The sequence below is a fragment of the Cyprinus carpio genome, chromosome B3, assembly GCF_018340385.1.
Source record: "Cyprinus carpio isolate SPL01 chromosome B3, ASM1834038v1, whole genome shotgun sequence".
NCBI lineage: Eukaryota > Metazoa > Chordata > Actinopteri > Cypriniformes > Cyprinidae > Cyprinus > Cyprinus carpio.
This window is the reverse complement of record NC_056599.1, coordinates 31,176,107-31,195,835: the sequence shown is the minus strand read 5'-3', so window position 1 is coordinate 31,195,835 and position 19,729 is coordinate 31,176,107. Positions and strand designations below refer to the sequence as shown.

The 19,729-nt window shown below is 36.5% G+C and overlaps 1 protein-coding gene across 11 annotated transcripts in view; it reads left to right on the top strand.

Moving 5' to 3' along the window:
• The window catches only part of LOC109055896 (histone deacetylase 5-like), an 85,152-nt gene extending 66,622 nt beyond the window's left edge, over positions 1-18,530 (top strand). For all 11 annotated transcript variants that reach the window (XM_042720759.1, XM_042720758.1, XM_042720761.1 and 8 more), the window contains 16 exons: positions 855-1,060; positions 1,135-1,419; positions 8,051-8,216; positions 8,362-8,495; positions 9,110-9,230; positions 9,779-9,828; positions 11,250-11,357; positions 11,489-11,544; positions 11,752-11,839; positions 12,031-12,150; positions 12,252-12,349; positions 12,441-12,559; positions 12,889-13,022; positions 13,411-13,492; positions 14,366-14,522; positions 14,609-18,530. In XM_042720759.1, the coding sequence (XP_042576693.1) occupies positions 855-1,060; positions 1,135-1,419; positions 8,051-8,216; positions 8,362-8,495; positions 9,110-9,230; positions 9,779-9,828; positions 11,250-11,357; positions 11,489-11,544; positions 11,752-11,839; positions 12,031-12,150; positions 12,252-12,349; positions 12,441-12,559; positions 12,889-13,022; positions 13,411-13,492; positions 14,366-14,522; positions 14,609-14,648 (1,964 nt within the window). In that variant the 3' untranslated portion in view covers positions 14,649-18,530. The remainder of the gene's footprint in view (positions 1-854; positions 1,061-1,134; positions 1,420-8,050; positions 8,217-8,361; positions 8,496-9,109; positions 9,231-9,778; positions 9,829-11,249; positions 11,358-11,488; positions 11,545-11,751; positions 11,840-12,030; positions 12,151-12,251; positions 12,350-12,440; positions 12,560-12,888; positions 13,023-13,410; positions 13,493-14,365; positions 14,523-14,608) is intronic.
• Positions 18,531-19,729: the final 1,199 nt, after the last annotated feature.

Genomic DNA, 19,729 nt, shown 5'->3' with positions numbered 1-19,729 from the left:
ATATATATATTTAATTTACACAGTGAAGAATGTGCATTGTTTTATACATTTGATTAGTTTATACGATATATGTAGCATGTCTTATTTATTTGTTCTACTGTAGTTGTTTTTCTTATTGCTTGTAATTTGATTTTTATTCTTATTTAATTGCTGGCTGTTTACTTGTGTTCAGTGAGCCTGAGTTTTTTTTTTTTTTTTTTTTTTTTTTTTAGGCCGGTATCAGTTTTTTTTTGTTTCTGTTTTATTTTTTTTTATTGACACTGGTGACAAGAATTATGACATTTCTATGGTATAAATTTTTTTTATATCATAGAGACCTTATTTAAAGCAAAAATAACTATATTCTGATAGATATCATTATCGTGAAATAAAATGACTCAAATCGTGATATAAGATTTTGGTCATATCCCCCACCCCTAATGCAGATACCGATGCACACTTGTTTTGCCCTGAACGTAATATTTCTTTGTACTCATGGCTTGATTTAAGTCAGATGCATTATTGCTGGTTAGCTATACACATTTTGACAGTTTAACTGATTTTTAATTTGGTCTGCAAGATTCTCTTCAAATTGTTGCTCCACCATAAGTAGAAAACTGAGACAATTTATGCTAATGTCCACCGTGGAAAAAAACAATGTGCAAAATTAAACTTGCATCGCTAGAACAGTCTACATTCAAGTAATTGCGCTGAGTACTTTTCAGGTCTGACAGGTCAGGTCTGCAGTATGCTAACAAGGAACGTCAAAAGTCGTGGTACTACGATACCAAGTTGTAAAAGAAAATGAATGTTAGAAACTGTTTGATGTGTAGGTGTAACAGCTTACACTTTTCGTCTTGATCTCTATCCTGCAGTTCCCATGTATGGGCAATCTCCGCTGGTAACGGGTGAGCGGGTGTCCAACAACATGCGCACAGTGAATAAGTTGCCTAGGCACCGGCCGCTGAGCCGTACCCAATCAGCGCCCCTGCCTCAAACACCACAGGCCCTGCAGCACCTCGTAATGCAACAGCAGCACCAGCACTTCCTCGAGAAACAGAAACACTACCAGCTAAATAAGGTATATGGAGCAGATATTTGATGCTGTTCGAGCTATTTAGCAAAAAAATGCTAATAAGCTCCACCTCCTTTCAGATCCTCTCCAAAGGGGTGGAGCTTCCAAGGCAGCCTCCCACGCACCCCGAGGAGACGGAGGAGGAGCTTACAGAAACCGCAGAGATGCAGGACGAGCAAGGGGAGGGCCTTGATCCCGTAAGGGAGGGGTTACAGAAAGAGAGCTCCGGCGAGACCACACCCCCTTCAGAACGTCTGGTTCCATTGAAGGGAGAAAGCACAGAAAGTGACTTGGAGGAAGATGATGATGAAGATGAAGCCATTGAACTGAGGGAATGTGATGAAGATGGCGCCCCCTATGGCCAGGTGAGAAATTATAGCTTTTTTATACTGAAAGTTTTGGTCGTTTCTGTGCTATTTTTGTCACCAAATGGAATTGACCCTTTGCAAAAACCCACCCTCCTTAGTTACCGTTGCTATGTCCGACAAGCCATGCCTCTCTCACACCACACATCATGTTCTCACGCAGTAAAAAATACATTGCAGAGCAAAGAGGAAACTGACAACATGATAACATACAAGACAGAGCAGGTTACTTCTGGTATGAAACAAGGTCTTGTCTTTAAAGTTTTGTCATTTTTTTTAAGAAATTCCAACAATAAATACCGTTTGGTGGCTCTTTAATGTGTCGTGACAGATCACTGTATTGCCTAAGTTCAAGCGCCACGTGAACCAGTCGCCTTTTCATATTTACTTAAAACACAAAATAAACATGAATGAACATCAGAACGTATTTTATTACAACCATGGATGGACATCAATGCATTGGCATTTTTCAAGTTTAAGTCTACCAAAGTTAATGTACTCTCCTGGCTGATTTGTTAGTTGGGCAAGATGGCGGATGCGGTGTTATGATTAGTCAGATCGCCTGTCAATCAGACTCTTTGCAGATGGTCAATTGCAACAAATAATAATGACTATTTTTAACAAGGTTTCCTGAACTTGCCTCCGCCTGCCATTTGCCAACAAACCTAGTACCACGCCAAGGTTGCGCCATTGCTATTTTAAATAGAAAAAAATTACACACTTCACCTCTTAAGTAATTTACAGAGCTGCCAACATGTATTTTGCATAGTTTATTTAGTTTCTTGAACTTCTAAGGATCACTGACCTTCTAAAATTGCAGTTACCTTTGTTTACTATTAGTTTACCATGTTAAGACAGCTTTCTATATTTACCCCTTTCTCCTTTATCATGTTTTCCCATCCCTGTTCTATTTTGCATAACATGCAAAGCTATCAACACATTCAGAAACATTCTTCGGCTTTAGTGTTGAGCAAATTTCAGTTATGAAAAAGCAGCATAGTCATTGCATGAGTCACTGTGCAAAACCTATGCACGTAACACAGCTTAACGTCATTTGTTATGAAACAAGATGGATTTTTTTCTTTTATCTTAAACGTATTATTTTGTATTTATTGATCTAGAAGCAGCTGTATGGATTTTGTGTTGTCGTTAGACTTTTACGATGCATCTAATGTCTTTCCGATGACTCTGTCACTGCACTTTTCGAGAGCTTAAGTGCGTAGGCAAGTTCTGATGAGTGTTGGGACGCACATGCGGGGGCTTGCTGACTGGAGATCGAGGGTATCCCTCTCAACCAGAGCGTTTGCAGCTTTTTCGCCCCCTGAAAAGGAGGGATTAAAGAGGAAGATTGCTCTCTTCTCTTCGTCCCACCAGTGACTCACTACTGGAGGCAGGAGGGGAGCGGGCGAGAAGAGGGGAAGAGAGACACATTAATAATTGCTAGATAGGAAGACGCAATGAAATTGACTTGGGAGTGATGGTGGGGGTTCCTCCGAGAGCTAAAGTTTGTCTAGTTAGTGCTGCTTGCTTAGGCGTTTAGCCTTGAGGTATTACTATTGCTCATACATAGTTGGGGATATTATTATTAATTAATATTATTAAACTTTAATATGAATCTCTAGCATATAGGAAGCAGAGGTAAGCTTTTGTGACTTGAGCCAGTAAGCAACCACGTAGCAAAGCTCTAAAAACTCTTCTTAGCTTCAAGGTGCCAATAGTGGCAAGCACCACTCACATTTTGTTCAGGAAGTGTAAAATCAGTATTTGCCAAAGAGCTCATTTTCAAAGAGCTGCACTTGAGCAGATGTATTCTTATCTTGCAAAAAAGAACCATGGCTTTACCATCCTATACAAGCTCTGTTTTATAGCGCTTTTTAAAACGTTACTGAGTAGGTTTATTCTTATCTTGTAAATAAGTTCTACCATGAATTTTGGATTTGGATTTTTTTTTTTTTTTTTTTTATACATAACTCTCATAGTAATACCATGGCATTCTTCAAAGTACTGTTTAAATACCATAGTATCAGTTTAACATTGTAATGTTATATTTTTTATATATTATTTATATTTTAATATGATTTATATTATGGTTTTTATTAATATTTTGAATTCATTTTTATAATACGTTTATTTTTATCTTTTCAGTCTTCATTTTAAGTTTTAATTATTAGTAATGTTGTAATGTGCTTATGCCATTTTTATTCTTTTTTTTTTATATTTAATTTTTAGTTCAGTTTTAATTTGCATCTATTTGCAGTATTTCATCTCATATTTATATTTTATTTTATTTCACATTTATTTCAGTCAACAAAATGTTTTCATTTACGTTAATAATAACGCTGCATTTTAAGAGTACCATGATATTACCTTGTTTTTTTACCATTAAAGCGATGCCTTAGTATTTTACAAAGTAGTTATTTTCACTATACTGCAAATACTATAAGGATTTTTTGTGCCTTGTGTGCGTGTAATTCTGTGATACGTAATTAATCGATTGAGAAATGTGCATTATTTTGATCTCCCAATTCTTATTCATCATTTTGTTTGTTACATATATATACACGATAGCGCCACTGCGGTGATTCATGGCGTTATGTGTTCCAGCCCATTCATTTGCATGACATCCAGGCAGATTTGATCCTCCAAAAGAGCTCAATTTGATCTTAACACAGACCCCACAAACACGCAAACCGCTGTTGTGAGGAAGGGAGGAAGAAAAAAACAAATGAATGAGTGAAAGTGAATGAGCAGGAGAGAGAGTTATTGAAAAAAGAGCAACACCCTCCTCCTCACTCGCGCTCACTCTGCCTGCAATCATTGAGAAAAAAATTCAAAGAGCACGGCATTAGAATTCAGACTGCATCCTCCTCGCGCAGCGGCAGACTCACACACACACACACACATCTACACATATACTCCACACACACACACATAATCATATACTCCCCCATGAATGGACCGTCTCTGACTCATCTCTCCTTGGTGATTCATCTCCTCCTCCAGACCCCGCCCGCCTTCACTGCCCTGCACTTCACACCCAATCACAGCCCACCAGGGTGACGTGACACACTGCAGTGTGTGTTTGTGTGTGTCTGTTGTGCAGTGACATGCAGTCACCATTGAGGCAGCGATACACGAAACACTCCTTGTCACTTCGGTCAGTCACAGACCCTAGCTGGCCTTTCCTTCTCATTAAAACACCCCCACCTACGTCCTTGTGTGTGTGTGTGTGAATGCCTCTGCTTGTCTGCCTGAGTGTCTTGAATACAAATTGAGCCCCCGTCACCTGCCATAGTGAGTGAGACAGATGCTGCATGGCTTTAGCGTCTCGAATAAAGAGGGAGTTGGCACGAAAAAGGGAATTGTGAAAATTTGTGTGTGCTGGCATACCTTCAATCTCAAGGTTTTGTGCAAGAAAGAAAAAGAACAACTAGTATGAATCCCATCATCTCGCATGTGCTTCAATCGCACGTTGTCCCGCATCAGCGGCTGTCTCGCTGCTCACACACACACACGTTCATTCCGCTTATCTGATACAGAGCAGACTCTGAGGCTGTTTACTGCTAGAGACTTTTGAGTAGATTTTTGGCAAATGTTTGCTGACTTTCTTTAGTTTGGTCCAGACTGAGTGCTTGGACTGATGTTTAGTCTGCTATGATCTTAACTTACTCTTTATTTATATACAATTACAGTGTTTATTCATTTTTGAATTAGCTTTTTTCATGTTTAGATTTTAATTTTAATTTTTAGCACTTTTGGCAGTTTTATTTGTTTTTAGTTGTTTTTAATATATATATATAATATATATATTATATATATTATATATATATATATATATATATATATATATATATATATATATATATATACAGGTCCTTCTCAAAAAAATTAGCATATTGTGAAAAAGTTCATTATTTTCCATAATGTAATGATAAAAATTTAAATTTTCATATATTTTTAGATTCATCGCACACCAACTGAAATATTTTTTCAGGTCTTTGATTGTTTTAAATACTGATGAAGTTTGCATACAGCTCATGAAAACCCAAAATTCCTATCTCAAAAAATTAAGCATATTTCATCCGACCAATAAAAGAAAAGGGCTTTTTTCAATACAAAAAAAGTCAAACCTTCAAATAATTAATGTTAGCAATACTTGGTCGGAGTTCCTTTTGCAGAAAATGACTTGCTTCAATGCGGCGTGGCATGGAGGCAAATCAGCCTTGGCACTGACTGAGGTGTGATGGAGGCCCAGGATGCTTCAATAGCGGCTTTAAGCTCATCTAGAGTGTTTTGGTCTTGCGTCTCTCTCAACTTTTCTCTTCACAATATCCCACAGTTCTCTATGGGGGTTTCAGGTCAGGAGAGTTGGCAGGCCAATTGAGCACAGTAATATACCATGGTCAGTAAACCATTTACCAGTGGTTTTGGCACTAGCAGGTGCCAGGTCGTTCTGAAAAACGAATATCTTCATTTCCATAAAGCTTTTCAGCAGATGGAAGCATGAAGTGCTCCAAAATCTCCTGATAGCTAGCTGCATTGACCCTGCCCTTGATAAAACACAGTGGACCACCACCAGCAGCTGACATGGCAAAACCCCGACCATCACTGACTGTGGGTACTTGACACACTTCAGGCATTTTGTCATTTCCTTCTCCCCATCCTTCCTCCATTTTTTCCGAATGACATGCAAAATTTGCTTTCATCCGAAAAAAGTCACTTTGGACCACTGAACAACAGTCCAGTGCTGCTTCTTCTGTAGCCCAGGTCAGGCGCTTCTGCCGCTGTTTTCTGGTTCAAAAGCACACTCCTGTGCACGGTGGCTCTGGATGTTTCTACTCCAGACTCAGTCCACTGCTTCTGCAGGTCCCCCAAGGTCTGGATCGGTCCTTCTCCACAATCTTCCTCAGGGGTCCGGTCACCTCTATGTTGTGCAGCGTTTTTGTTGCCACACTTTTTCCTTCCCACAGACTTCCCACTGAGGTGCCTTGATACAGCACTCTGGGAACAGCCTATTCGTTCAGAATTTTCTTTCTGTGTCTTACCCTCTCGCTAATGATGGCCTTCTGGACAGCAGTCAGGTCGGCAGTCTTTTTTACCCCATGATTGCGGTTTTGAGTAATGAACTGACAGGCCTGCGAGTTTTTTTAAAAGCCTCAGGAATCTTTTGCAGGTTTTAGAGTTAATTTAGTTGGTTTCAGATGATTAGGTTAATAGCTCGTTTAGAGAACCTTTTCATGATTATGCAAAAATTTTTTAGATAGGAATTTTTGGGTTTTTCAGAGCTGTATGCCACAATCATCAGTATTAAAACAATAAAAGACCTGAAATATTTCAGTTGGTGTGCAATGAATCTAAAATATATGAAAGTTTAATTTTATCATTACATTATGGAAAATAATGAACTTTTTCACAATATTCTAATTTTTTGAGAAGGACCCTGAATATATATATATATATATCTATATCTATATCTATATATATATATATATATATATATATATAATATATATATATATATATATATAATATAGTATATATATATTTCTATATTAAAATTTAGTAATTTATTTGAACTTATACATTTATTTTATTTTTAGTTTTTGTCATTTTAATTTCTTCTACTTCAACTTATTTCAGGTAATTACCAAGTCAATATTGTTGTGTAAGTTTTGTAAGTTAACATTTTTTTATTTTATATGAAAAATCTAGTAAAATAAAATTCTCATTTTATTTTTTTATTTCGTTTTAGTGGTTTTAATTACTTCTACTTAAACTTATTTCAGCTAATTATTACCAAGACAATATTGTTGTGTAAGTTTTGTAAGTTAACGGGGTTTTTTAACTTATATGAAAAATCTAATAAAATAAAATTCTAATTTTATTTTATTTCGTTTTAGTAGTTTTAATTACTTCAACTTAAGCTTATTTCAGCTAATTGCCACGGCAACATTATGTACGTTTTGTAAGTTAAAATTTTTTATCTTGTATGAAAAATCTAAATAAATTATTTTATTTTATTTCAGTTATTGAAATGATCTTTTCAAACACTGACATGACTTAACTCCAAAACTAAGGTTTATAGAGTGGGGGAACTATGACGTCAGAGACTGGAAGAGTATTTCGGCGCGGGTTCCTTCGAGATTTTCCTTTGGGGTTTTATAATGGGGTTTTTCAATTTACAATTAAAATAAAGCATGTGGTAAACATAACTTGACGATACTTTTACATTTTATTCTACAACGCAACTTACACGCATCCATACCCAAAACACAAATTTTGAAGCAGTTATGTTCATTTTGAAAACGTTTGTTTTTAATAAGTAACTAGATAAGAACGTTTGGGCTGTGAGTGTGTGTAGTTTACATTGTAGAACAAAACGTAAACGTATTGTCAAGTTATGTTGACCACAGGCTTTATTTTACTTGTAAATTGAAAAACCACATTAAAAAACCACACAGGAAAATCTCGAAGGAACCTGTGGCGAATTACTCTTCCGGGTTCTGACGTCATAGTTCCCCCACTCTATTGAACTAAATTGCATTAAAACTAATTCATTGCTAAGTAAATGAAGCCCAGCTGGATTGTTGAACAGCACTGAATTCATGATGTTTGTGTGCTCTTTCCGCAGTATTTGGACCAGCAGCATGTGCAGCAACTGAATGTGTTCCAGGCCTCTCTGTCCATCACGGGAATGCCCCACAGACCCCTGGGAAGGGCACAGTCGTCCCCCGTCACTTCTAGTCTTAAAGGAGCGCCCCTGAACGAGGTGCCCATTAAGCATCTCTTCACGACAGGTACACTGCTCCGCGGTCTGTCAGTCACAGAGTGGAGAACTGATCTAAAAGACAACATGCAGAGTAGATGAATCTCAGTTCATGTTTCATAGTATTTGTACTCGCTAGACTTTTATTTGTAATAATCTCCTGGCTCTCTCTGCAGGGCTGGTGTACGACACCTTCATGCTGAAGCACCAGTGCATATGTGGGAACACAAACATCCATCCCGAACACGCCGGTCGCATTCAGAGTGTCTGGTCCAGGCTACAGGAAACAGGACTGCTTGGTCGCTGTGAGGTGAGTGCGCCACCTGCTGGAAGTGTCAACCAAATAAATACTTTTTTTGTTCCCAGCAAGAATGCATCAAATGTGACAGTAAAGACATTTATAATGTTCCAAAAAAATCTATTTTAAATAAATGCTGTCATTTAAACTTTCTGTTTATCAACAAATGCCTGAAAAATGTTTTCAACATTCATAATGATAAGAAAAGATTCTTGAGCACCAAATCAGCATTAATAGAATGATTTCTGAAGTATCATGCGAGTAATGATGCTGAAAATTCAGCTTTGCATCACAGGAATAAATTACATTTTAACATATTAAAATAGGTGTTATTTATTTAAAGTTCTAATAATACTTCACAATATTACGGTTTAAATAAATGCAGCCTTGCTGAGCATAAGAGACTTTTTTAAAATCTTACTGATCCAAAACTTTTAAATGGAAGTGTACACAATTGTTTAATATTTTTGAGCAGCATGTTTTATAATATAATTTAACATAAATACACATGAAAATATCATTAGATTTTAAACGAGAAGATTCATAGAAGAATCATGTAAATTCATTCATGTTTTGGTGAATCATAGACGTCACCTCAATGTGCTTCTGTGTGTGTTTGTGTGCAGAGGATCAGGGGAAGGAAGGCCACACTAGATGAAATCCAAACTGTGCATTCTGAGTACCACACGCTGCTCTACGGCACCAGTCCTCTGAACCGACAGAAGCTGGACAGCAAGAAACTTTTAGGTGTGTTTTAGAAGCTCTCTGTTGTGATGTGAGTAGTTGCTGCTGTCCTGATTTTAGGACACTAAAACAGGATTCTCCTCCTAGTACACCATCCACAAAAAGCTTCCTTTGCTTGCTTCCAATCTGATGGCTTGCTTAAGCAAATCTCCTTTGACAGACGCCTAGGCTTTTTTTAGGTTCTAGACATTTGCCCACCCCCGCTTCTGAGTCACCAGTGAAGGTTCAGTGGTGAGGGTGTGTGTGTGTATGTGTGTGTGTGTGAGGGTGAGAAGGTTCAGCTGCGGACAGAGTTGCCATCACTCCACCACCTCCACTTTTATGTGAGACACACTTTGAAGAAGTGCAGGCAGTTTCGACCTTGAGTGCTCTTTGTAGAACAGCGAGACAGATGATGGTTGCGTCAGCGTCATCCAATGAGCATCCTCGAGACTGAATTAGCATAGCCAATTATGCCATTAGCTGAATAGATAATGTGTGAACAACAGATGTGGGGCTAAACATAACACTGCTTCAGATCAGCTTCTGATTTGCCTGTTTTTATTTTCTAGGCCCAATAAGTCAGAAAATGTACGCTGTCCTACCATGTGGAGGCATTGGGGTAAGTTTTGTCTGTTCATCTGTTTAGTCATCACACTTCTTTCATAAAGAATGAAATGGCATTCACAATGTATGTAACTGTAAATAATAGGAGGTATTTACCAACAAAACAGAATATTCTGGCAAATAATGTAGGTAGGAATTTGTCAGTTAGGATCTGTTTGGGTTGTGAAGAGTAGACCATGGTATTATTAGTTAATAATGTTTTTTTTTCCTTGACTGTGCAACCTTACTTACATTTGGTACTTGATTATTATTAGTAGTAGTAGTATCTAGATGTTTTATCTTTTTGAATAATGTAACATTATTTTTATTATTATGAAACTATACATTAAACATTTTAATAAAATAATTGTTATTTCTATTAAATGTTTAATCTTAATTTAAATAAAATAGCATTATTATTGTTAGATTAGATTGGAATATATACATTATATTTTATAATAAATATTCAGATACATAGACTATGATAAAATAAAATGTTAAATTATAATCATTATTATTATTAAAGTATAATATTTTTTTCTTTTTTAAAAAAAGCTTAATAAAATAATCAAATTAATTATTATGTTTTATTTTAATTATATAAATACATTTATTATTATTATTACTTGGGGTTTTGCACTGAGGAATTGTCCTGCAATAAAACCATGGACATTAATATTAAAGTGCCCCTATTATGCCATTTTCACGGTTTCGAATATTGTTTTGGGAGTCTCCTACAATAGGATTACATGCATGCCAAGGTTAAAAAACTGCTTTCGTTTTCTTAAAATATGCATTTAATATCACCTCATTTTCCAGGGATTCTCAAACGATTCGTTCGAATCAGTTCAAAGATTCAGTCTCTCTAAACCCCTCCTTTCTGTGAGCCTGCTCTGCTCAGTCTATTGCTTACAGCGGTGTCGAAAATAATACGCCTATTTCAATAGTTCTGTATTTTGAACGCTCTATAGAAAATATAAACATCTATTATTTAGAATACTTACAGGTTGTGATTCAGTGGAGCAGCTGGTCCAAATAAACAGGATACTGATCAATCTTTCAACAGCAAGCGTTTTGTGAATCCCGCCTTGAACTCCTCGAGATTAGAGAAGCAGTCGTGATTGACGTGTTTGACGCAGAACATAGGCGCGCATTATGCAAATGTGTTACCCTGTGACGTGTAGCTGTCACAGAAGTGGGTTTCGTATTACTAACAACACGTTTAGGCTGTACAGAGTTAATTCTTTATTTTGGGAGACAATACCTTTATTTATGGTGCACTTTCAGCTTTATATTTTGCAGATCGTTTACATTCACATACAGCTACATTACACACTGCGTGAAATGGCATAATAGGGGCACTTTAAGGAAGTAAATAGGATCAGTTCTGAGTTCACCCATTTGTGGCAGTATTTAACATGATTTAATGTCCTTTAGGTGGACAGTGACACAGTGTGGAACGAGATGCACTCGTCAGGAGCTGTCCGGATGGCGGTGGGCTGCGTCATTGAGGTGGCATTCAAAGTTGCCGCTGGAGAACTGAAGGTTCAGATTTATTCCTGTTACCACAGCTTCATGTTTTATTGATGTTCTGGCATGAATATTCAGTGCTTACATTATCAGATCTCTTATGTGGTCCTCATCTCCCTTCTCTTCTGTTTTTGTTTGATGGATAGAACGGGTTTGCAGTGGTCCGTCCTCCTGGTCATCACGCCGAGGAATCAACCGCCATGTAAGTAGTCTGTGAGAGTCTGTGTAAAATATTTTAGAAAAAAAATATATTTTCAATGCATCATGGAAATTTGTGTACTTCATCATATTTACATAAAGTAACAAAATGCATTTTAATGATTCTTGCATTTTAATGATATCTAGATGGATAAATCATTTATGTGTGTTCACATGAATAACCTCCACTGCTCTGTGTGTATCTTGGCAGGGGTTTCTGTTTCTTCAACTCGGTGGCCATCACTGCCAAACTCCTGCAGCAGAAACTCGGGGTGGGCAAGATCCTGATCATAGACTGGGTGAGATTTTAGGAGCAGCTTGTGATGTTACAGTTCACATCTGACTAGCAATATCATTGTACTCGTTCAGTAAAGCTGATTTTAGAAAAATAAAATCTTGTCTAAAATGAATTTGATCGTTAATAGAACAGCAGAGAACAAAACCAGACTTGACTCAGTGTTACAAAACCACCTTCCAATCCTTTTCACAGGATATTCACCATGGAAACGGGACCCAGCAGGCCTTCTATAATGACCCCAATGTGTTGTACATTTCCCTGCACCGTTATGACGATGGTAACTTTTTCCCAGGCAGCGGAGCTCCTGAGGAGGTAACAACATTTTAGTCACTGTGGGAATAGTTGTTTCCTGTAGTCACATGACCAAAATTGTCTTTAATTTCTAAATGACCGTCTCATGGGCTCCTCTCTAGGTGGGTGCAGGTCCAGGAGAGGGCTTTAATGTCAACATTGCCTGGACAGGTGGAGTGGAGCCACCTATGGGTGATGTGGAGTATCTAACTGCCTTCAGGTGAGATCTGCACTTCCTGTCTGTCAGAGAGAAATACAGAAAATGTAAGAAACCTTAAGAAATCAGAGTCTTGCTGTCTGTGTTCTTGCAGAACGGTGGTGATGCCCATAGCCAACGAGTTCTCCCCGGATGTAGTGCTAGTGTCAGCTGGTTTTGACGCTGTGGAGGGCCATCAGTCCCCACTGGGTGGATATAATGTCACCGCCAAATGTGAGTTTGCTGTTTTTCTGTTTCCAGTACCAAAGGTCAGATGGCACAAATGCTGTTTGTGCCCCTTGATTGCATAGATGGGTTGCATTATACACAAAAAAAATCCATTTATTTATTTGAACTTGGACTACCTCAGTTGTTTGGGGTCATTGCTTTGGGGGAGCAGTATTGGTGTAACACTGGTAGTACAACTAGACCAATAGAATGGAAGGCTTTTTCACTGTTAACCTACATTTTTGTTAAAAGTGGGGGCGTTAAGGTTTGCTGAAGGCTTTAGAGTTTGTTTATAGATCATGAATTACCCAGCATGCTCCTGGCTCTCTGCGTAGGTTTCGGCCATCTCACCAAGCAGTTGATGAAGCTGGCTGGCGGCCGTGTGGTTTTGGCACTGGAAGGAGGTCACGACCTCACCGCCATCTGTGATGCATCCGAGTCCTGCGTGGCTGCATTGCTTGGAGACGAGGTGCCTGTCATTCATTCACGCACATCTGAACAGTACATGATATTATTATATTTGAGCTGCATAACTCAACAGTGTTTCCGTTTTAATCCCTCATGCTCTGTTTTGGGGTCTCAGTGGTAAAACAAAAGGTTAAAACTTAAATAATGTTTGCCTAATTGGTTTTAATTAGGTCAGAGGATCATATTTGAACAATCTGAAGGGTAAATAAGAAGTAATTTTCAAAATCAGTGTTATTATTTTTACACGTACATTATTAAGGTCTCTGGAACCCTCAACATAAAAACAGCAAGGTCAATATTAGCAGAGCATGAGTTTTTAATAGTGTTCCTGTTTATGAAGTTAACATAAATTAGTTTATGTTATTTTTCGTGCTTTTTGTGTGTTGCAGTTGGACCTACCACTGACAGTGCTTCAACAGAAACCATGTCCAAAAGCCACATCCTCTTTAGAGAGGGTCATTGAGATTCAGAGTAAGTGAAACTGAAGAAAACTTGGCTAAAATTGCATTGTATTACATTTAGTGCAGACTCTTTTATCCAAAGTGGCTTCCAAATGAGAATTGAGAATTGGTCCCTATACTGAAGTGTTAACGAGCAATAATATGTAAATGGTGTGACCAGTCATGATTAGTCTAACGCAGTACACGTTGCAATTCATTTATTCACTATTTTACTTAATATGAAAGTGTATTAAATATCAGTATTGTGGTAATGGATTTATTCAGAAATGTCTGAATGGACATTTGGACATGGACAAATAGACAAAATGGACATTTTTAAAAAAACTTTTTTTTCCAGGAAAAACTATAGAATTTCTTTTGTATATTATTTTTAAAGTTCTTATATATATATATATATATATATATATATATATATATATATATATATATATATATATATATATATATATATATATATATATATATATATATATATATATATATATTTAGGCATGGCATTTTATATGTTCATTTGAAATAATGTTGAAGTTTTTTAAAATTTTGTTGTGTTCTTGTCATTTTTAGAATGTACTATTTTTGAATTTTCAAACTAAATATTTAAATGTTACCTTGGCAACTAGCTGAAATAAGTGTAATATTTATTTCAGTATCTATCTATATATATATATATATATATATATATATATATATATATATATATATATATATATATATATAAGAACTTTAAAAATAATATACAAAATAAATTCTATTTCTATTTCTATTTGTTTTTCAGGTAACAAAAATATTTTTATAATGGTTTTGATTAACTGTAGTAACTCTGGCGGTGAGGTCTTGATGACGTAATGATCTTTATCATTATTTCTCTTCTCGTGATCTGTAGGTAAACACTGGATGTCTCTGCAGAGGTTGGCTCCTACAGTGGGTCAGTCTCTACTGGACGCTCAGAGACGGGAGAAGGACGAGGCAGACACTTTGACCGCCATGGCCTCTCTCACTGTGGACAACGATCAGCAAAAGACCTCCACAGAAACCAGCAGGTACTGCAACTCCACAACCTGTTGTCCGCTGTTATGTAGACTGTTTAATACATCATTTAACCGTTAACCAATCACTCCTTCCTCAGATCAGCAGAGGAGCCGATGGAGGAGGAGCCCGTGTTGTAGAAGAGCAAGTACAGTGCATCACTGCTCCAACCTTCTTGTCCACGCGTGCTTGGCACTGGTCACCCTGACGTCACGCCTCATGTTCCTCCTCCCAGCTCTTTGATTGGTTCCCTCGGTCCTTCACTCATTTCCAGGTGCTTAACTGACACATTCACAGCCCACCCACTTTCGCTTTTCTGAGGTTGAAGCATAGCAAACTGTTGCTGAAAGGGGACAACAAGGCATGATGAGTAATTACAGGACCACTCCAGTGAGGGCTGTGCAGCTGGACCGGCCGAACAATGGAGTGCTCTTCAGAGAGAGGCCTTTGATTTCATTTTCTCACTGTATTGGACTGAGGACGTAAAGAAGAAAATGCAAAAAAAAATCAAAAGAAGAGGAGGAAGGGAAAAACAACATGACAGCACAGGGATGCTGTCGCTCGGAGGGCAGCGAAAAGCTTTGTTTTCTGTACAAAGTATATGTACAAAGTTCTAAAAAAAGCCAACAAGCAGCAAAAATACTTCAGCACAAAACACACATATACACTCATTCACAAGCAACACTGTTCCCAAAAGAGGAACCTGCTGTGTCGAAACACCTTTTGCAGACAAGTATACTCGTTTACACTGTACCGTGTCGATTACTTGGTATATTTGTTCATCTGTATAATAGCCTGTTATGAAAAGCACACAAACATACGAGAACTATAAGTATATAATATATATGAATATACATACATATATATATATATAAGCATATATATGTAGGTTTGTGTGTACCGTATACACATTTGAATATACAAAAAAATATATAAGTACTTTATATCCCCTATGGAACATTTTCTTATCAGCTGTGGTTGTACATACAGTAAAAGAGCCTGCGGACTTTTATCCAGAAGTTGAAGAACGGTGGTTAACCTTTTCTCCCAGAAGCATTTCTTTTCTCTCAGAGAAAACAGTACTTTTTTGGTATATATGGCTTTGCTATTACATACTCGCACAGAAACGTAAATAACGACAAAAAATTACGACAAAGGTGTAAAATACGAAGAGAGGATTTTCAAAGCGTCCATCTCGACCTTCGATGGAGAACAAGGCATTGTGGTAATGTCTCAAGAAAGACTTTTTTTCCAAGAACTTGGTGCCTTTTATACTAAGGAAAACATTTGACAACACCAATACTTAAAGAATCGAGAATCCTCAGACTTAACTTTCATTGATTTGTTTGTTTTTCAAATTGCCTTAATTTTTTCAAAGAAAACGAATTTTAGCCATGAACGACGGAGAGCACAAAACGATCATCATCCTCCTCCTGCCCCACTTTCTTTCCATTTCTTTCTTTTGTTTTGTTTTTTGGGGGATGTAAACGTTGTGTTCTCGGTAAAAGGTTTTGATACTTTTTTTTTATTATTATTTATTTTACTGTTAACAAAAGAACGAACGGAAGAAATTCAGCGATTGTTTTATTTATCAGTCCTGTGCCATAGACGAGCACATGACGTGATTGTTTGGAAACACTGACGATGTTGTGACCAACTTGTTTAGCCTCACCTTCCTTTGTACAATTATTTGTTTGGCTCCCTTATGCTCTTTTATTTGAAACTTGTTTTATTTGACTTTATTTCCATTGGCGAGAGAGTTTTTTTTATTACGACATTTCCTTTTTTGTACAAAAATGTAAAAGAAAACAAAAAAAGTCTGTATCAGTGTTAATTTCGTCATTTGATTTGAAGTATTCTCTGATAAGGAATGTACAGCGTGGTACAGATATTATCAATGATGTTGATTTATGTCACTGTGCAGTGCATTTGGCATTGTCCTTTTTCAGGATTTAACAATATTTTTTTTCCTGCAATAAGAGTGACTACCACTTTTTTTTTTTTATTTAACACTAAATACTCTGCAAACTTTTGGTTACATTTTCGTCATCTTTTGATATAGCTTTTATGCTATGGATACGGTAATTTTTCACCAGACTAATTAGTATTGTTCATAACTTTTGACAGTCGTCTAATAGCTGTATGCTGGTAAATCACTTGTGCACTTGTGGATGAAATGCAATGGCTTGTTTATGACCCTGAAATAACAATCCTTTATTACATTTTCACTGTGTGACAACAGCTTTTTGGGGGCCAAATTCAATTTAATCCTCTGCGTCTTTATTCACCGTCATCCTCTTCCTTTATCAGCGTCACAGAAGCAGTCTGAGAAGTTACTTTTTTTAACGAGACTGAACCGGGCCTCGAGCATCTTGCACTAATAACTACACTGTAGGTCCGAACCTAATAGCGGGGTTTTTTTTTTTACTTTCGACACTCAGACACAAATTAAGAGGCATTAAAAGCAGAGTGAATAATCTCATGTGAACTGCCGTCACCGTTTTTCGTTTTGTACGTTCGTTGATTCGCCGATGAACTGTTGATGTTGAAACGTCAGAAATTTCGCCTGCGCATTTCTCGACTCTGCTCACTTTTGATTTATTTATTTGGAGTCAGAAATGAATAGCTGCATTGCTTATGGATCGATGTTTGTCTCATTGTAAATCGATGAAAAATTACGTCTTCGACGGCCTCATAGCCTTTGGGCAATAACTTACTTTTTTTAAAGATATATTACAATAGCTAAAAGTGAACGGCCAGTTTTTTTTCACAACAACAACAGTCATCTGTTTGTTACGTCACCATCTGATAAAGTATTTATACGTGCTGTTTTTTCAACACTAACGTCACCTTCAGTCTCTAACCGTCTGTTGCCAGTCGTTATTATCATCAAGCGCATTGACTTTCTTTTCGCGCGAACTGCGGTTGAAAATAAACAGGAAACACTTTGTGAAAAATCAGGCTGACACTAGCCTCTGTACTTAGATACTGTAATATACACTAAGAGAATTTCCCTCTTCTATGTGGCTATGGGATGTGCTGTCCGAATCAGGAACTACTGTGATCAGGTTTCGTAACGTTTGGATGTAGATCACCAACCATTTGTGCAGAGTTTTGTATTTTCACCTTATATGGCGTCAAACAGTTTATTGACCGTGCAGTTGGTGGTGAACGCTTTTACTCCTTTTCTTTTCCGTTCCTTTTATACTTTTCTGGATGAATCCTGAGAAGTCCCTTTCTGAGACCTAAACCTTCTCTTCGGGTGCGATGGGTAGAGCAATACATAGAGAGGGGAAATGATCGCTCAGATGTAATACAGTACGGCGCTTGGCTTTCTTAAACGAGGCGCTGAGGGAGACGGTTCATTTTCGATGGACGTTTTCCAAAGCGTTCTCTTTCGCAGCGACAAAGAAAACAATGTCAACAGCGTGAGCAGGGCCTTACGATGGACACCGGGAAACATCTGTATGTGTAAAAGACATGGACATTCGCCGTGGAAGATAGCTTTACTGTCTCTGCCACATATTTTGCTATTGGGTAAATATGTATATTTATTGATAATTCACATGTTGTGTATATGTAGTGACCTATGATCGTCGAGGTTCAAAGAGTGCTTGTATATTTTTGGACTTTTTTTGAAAGAGAGGTTGTGTCTCCTCCACTGTCTCTTCATTTCTTTGCTGTTCTGCATCACTTGTTGTGATTGGGTGTTTCAATTTGTGAGATCTTTTGACCTTGGATTTTTAAGATCTTTTCTCTCTCTCGCTCTCGACTCTTTCCTCTCTTTCTTGTCTATCTTCTGGTCATATTGATATGCAGAAGTTGTCTGAAATTATCAAAGCACATTCCCTGATTTATTGTGTTCTTTCAATGCTTTCATGTTGCGACAATACAAAGGTGTGTATACTAACTGCTACACACGTGTATATAGGGTGCATATATGTGTACACATGTGCAATACACACTATTTGAGCAATCTATTACTGTGACTATTAATCATTAAAAATTGCTGTCCCTTTGAATCCTGCTGGTTGTTTGTTTGTTTGTGTGTGTTTTTCCCAATTTGTATAACTGCAGTTCAACATATACAGTGGAACATTGGAGCCAGTGGTGATATAGATACAAGACATTTTCTTTTCGTTTTATCTTCCTGCAATATGTGCAATTCTTTGTATGCTCTGCAAATCATCTTAAATTGATAAAAAAAATAAAAAAATCAATGCACAGATTTTTTTTAAAGCAAAAATCCTGATATAATTAGGTTAATTTTTTCATTCAGCTTCATTTATGTATTTAATTTAATATTTTAGTGTTTTTTTAAATAATTAAATAACTGTTAATTTTAATAAAATATTACTATTTTATTATATGTATAATTTATATAAAATGTAAAATAATTCATCATTGTTCATTTTTATATATATATATATATAATATATAATTTTATATATATATATATATATATATATATATATTTACATTAAACTAAATAAACAACAAAAAAATAAATATTATGATTTATATATTCAATTTTAATCCAATAAATAATTATACTTCTAAATATAATTATTATTATTATTATTTTTTTTTTTTTTTCTCTAATTAATTTTTTTTTTTTTTGCTTTCATCACTTCGGTCAGGGGGTTTTAAATTTTCCATATGAAATCACAGTGTAAAAATTATGTTTAAAAAAATAAATTTTTATTATTAATTTAAAAATTATGTTAAATAATTTTTTTAAATTACAAACTACAGTATTTGACATTATTACGGTTTCTTCAGAAGTAATGAGAACCATGTTACTCCACAGTCAACATTTTATGTTTCTACCTATAAATCAAAAAAAATTCTACTTAATAAAATAACATTTTTGTTTGGATTTTGATTTGTTTGGATTTTTTTAAGTACTTAATAATATAAAGGCTAGCTGTGTGACCATCATATTTGGGTGTCTGGAGCAACAATTTTAGGAGGTCCTTTACAAGTGTGGACCATCATATTTTTTGTCTTTTTTTTTTTTTTTTTTTAAAAAAGGACTGATTTTGGTCACAGAAGGTAAAAATAGGCTCCCCTATGTTTTCAAGCATCCTTGTGTATAAACCAGGAAGATGAGCAGGTCAGAAGTGGATGAATGAGGGCGTGTAGTGCGCTGTAGTAAAATACTCCTGATCTACTACTCCATAGTAAAGTGGGCGTGGCTTGGTTCGCAGCGTCACTTCAT